Raw genomic sequence first — 2,836 nt, forward strand, 5'->3', positions numbered from 1 at the left:
AATCCGGCCCCCCCAACGGCCCCAAAACCCCCCCCGGGTCCTGCTCGCTTCATGTCAGCCAAAGAACCTCCTCCTCCTCCTCCTCCTCCTCCTCCTCCTCCTCCATCCCCCCCCCCACCCCCCACCCCTTCTCTTGCTCTCCTCTGCCACTGTTCCTCCTCCCTCTCTGTTCCTTCTCCCTCACCTGATCCTCGCAGACTCGACAAGAGCTTCTCAGCGTCTGCCTTGTCGCTCATCCTTGCGCACGCTGCAATGTGTCTGATCACGAGAGGAGAGAGGGCAGGGGAGGAAATGAGGAGCAGGGAGGAGAAGAGGGTAGATGGGAAGGAGGTGGGAGAGGAGCAGAGAGAAGAGGAAGAGGATGAGGATGAGGATGAGGGAGAAAATCAGGATCAGGATCAGCACCAGGAGCAGGATCAGGAGCAGGCGGGGGAGCAGGATCAGGACAGGATTGTTTTTACCTTTTCCAGTATCTCCTTCATATTCGAGGAAAGCGACGGAAGCGACTCCTGTTGGCGAGCAACCAAATCTTGAGCAGACGGAAAAGAAGAGAAGGAGAAAGAAGAAGAGGAGAAAGAAGAAGAGGAAAAGAATGAAATGGTGAGATTGGGCAGGGACAGGAATATCAAGGAGATGAGATATAGGTACGAAAAGGAGGAAAAGCAAGGGAACCAAGAGACGAGAAGCAAGAAAACAGGACGAGACCTTAGAAACAGGACGAGAAGAACGAGGAGGAGGAAGAAGAGGGAAAGGGGCGGGGGGGGAAGACGAGGACGAGGACGGGGACAAGGACGAGGACAAGGACAAGGGCAAGGGCAAGGACGAGGAGGGGCGCATTAGCAGCAGCAGCAGCAGCAGCAGCAGCAGCAGCAGCAGCAGCAGCAGTTTGAAAAACGAGAATTTTTACCTGCAACAGCACGTCGTATGGCACGGAAATCAAGTCTTGCAGCAATCTTGAGAAGAAAAGAGTCAGGAGAAGTGAAAAGATAACGGAGCAAAGAGACAAGGCAGGAAAATGACTGAACATGGAAGGAAAGGGAAGAGATAGAGGAACGAGAGGAGGAGAAAGTCGGAGGAGGAGACGTGGGGGTGGAAGGAGGAGACAGAGGCAAGGGCGTGATATACAAATCAGAACAGAGAAAACAAGGAGAAGTTTGTAGTATTGACAAGACAGGCTTGCAGGGATGATGTTGAAAAGGAGGATGGAGCAAGAAAACCTCAGGTTTGAGCTGAAACTTGACCAGCAGCCCTGTCTCATAGTCCTTCCCTGGCTGAAAGAAGAGGAATGAGAAGAGGAGGAGCAAGATGAGGAGCGTAGTTGGAGGGGTAGGAGAGGAGCAGCGGCGAGGAGCAGCGGCGAGGAGCAGGAGCAGGAGCAGGAGCAGGAGCAGGAGCAGAAAGATTGATAGGCAGGAGCTGGAGCTGGAGCTGGAGCTGGAGCTGGAGCAGGAGCAGGAGCAGGAGCAGGAGCAGGAGCAGGAGAGGGAGCAGGAGCAGGAGAGGGAGCAGGAGCAGCGGCAAGGAGCAGGAGCAGGGGAACGGGAACGGGAACGGAGAAGGAGAAAGTGAATGACCACGAGAGACTCGATAGAGATGGATGCTTCTTGATCTATCTCATTGCTGCTGCTCTCAAACATCCGACGAATTCTTTTGCCCTGCCGAGATACCTCTCAGCTCCTCTTGTGGTCCTTCCCATAACCTCGTCGTTCTCTTCTTGTCCTGTCCTTGAGGATCTCCTTTCCCTTCCTCCACATCTCCTCTCTCCCCCTCTCTTCTTCTCTCTTCGCTTTTCTCCTCCCCTCCCCTCTCCTCTCCTCTCCTCTCCTCTCCTCTCCTCTCCTCTCCTCTCCTCTCCTCTCCTCTCCTCTCCTCTCCTCTCCTCTCCTCTTCCTCTCCTCCCCTACTCTCTCCTCCGCTTCTCCTCTCCTCTCCTCTCCTCTCCTCTCCTCTCCTCTCCTCTCCTCTCCTCTCCTCTCCTCTCCTCTCCTTACCTGCATGATGTTGGCCCAGTACAGCTCCTCTTCCTTTCCGTGCAAAACTGTAACAATTCTTTGAATCTTCTCACAACATCATAGTGACGCGAACCGACAACTTCAATCTGACAAGATCCCAGGCGTTGTTTCCTATCCTGCAACAGACACACTGTGAGTGCAAAAACTACAAACATCTCAAGAAAAATTCTGAGCAACAAGAAGAAAGAAAACACGAAAAGACTCCCAACTGAATCGTTTCAAGAGCATCGAGGCATGCAACACATCGATTGTCAGAGATGAAAGGTTGTTACTCTAATGGAGTTACGAACAACAACTTTCTCTCAACAAGTCACCACACATCTCAAAACAATACATCCAACAGGAGATCCAACAGGTACCTTCATGTGTGTCAAACACAACCGCGCCCCCTTCGCGTCGTCAAAACGAACATTCCCAAAGAATTTCTGCAGCAATTCTCACAAAGGGCCGAGTGAAAACGATCGTCACCTGCTCTCCAGCTCCCTTCTCACTGATGGTAGTGACGTCCCATGCTCTAGCAGGCAAATCAATAGGTCAAGATATCAGCTACACGTGCACACTTTATGGGAGCAAAGGCCTCGAAAGTTTCCTTAACCTGTCGAACAGAAATCAAGAAGGGAGGAGGACGAGGATTGTGGTCAGTAGACGAGAGTAAGCGCGAGGAGGAGCGGGGAAAGGAGAAGAGTAGGAGGAGACCAGGAGGAGGAGGAGAGTGAGCGGGAGGAGCTCCATGAAGAGAGGAATGAGCACGACGAGGGCGTGGCGAGGACGAGGACGAGATGGATGACAAAGAAGAAGAGGAAAAGGGAGAGGAGGAGGAGGAG

General features: G+C 52.8%; 1 protein-coding gene across 1 annotated transcript in view; it reads right to left on the reverse strand.

The window, feature by feature from the left end:
* Positions 1-2,061: 2,061 nt before the first annotated feature.
* The window catches only part of GUITHDRAFT_114292 (hypothetical protein), a gene marked incomplete at both ends in the record, with an annotated part of 2,546 nt that continues 1,771 nt past the window's right edge, over positions 2,062-2,836 (reverse strand). The window contains 4 exons of the mRNA XM_005826487.1: positions 2,062-2,128; positions 2,394-2,437; positions 2,481-2,526; positions 2,573-2,607. Coding sequence (XP_005826544.1) covers positions 2,062-2,128; positions 2,394-2,437; positions 2,481-2,526; positions 2,573-2,607 — 192 coding nt within the window. The remainder of the gene's footprint in view (positions 2,129-2,393; positions 2,438-2,480; positions 2,527-2,572; positions 2,608-2,836) is intronic.

The sequence above is a fragment of the Guillardia theta genome (genome assembly GCF_000315625.1).
Source record: "Guillardia theta CCMP2712 unplaced genomic scaffold GUITHscaffold_74, whole genome shotgun sequence".
Taxonomy (NCBI): domain Eukaryota; class Cryptophyceae; order Pyrenomonadales; family Geminigeraceae; genus Guillardia; species Guillardia theta.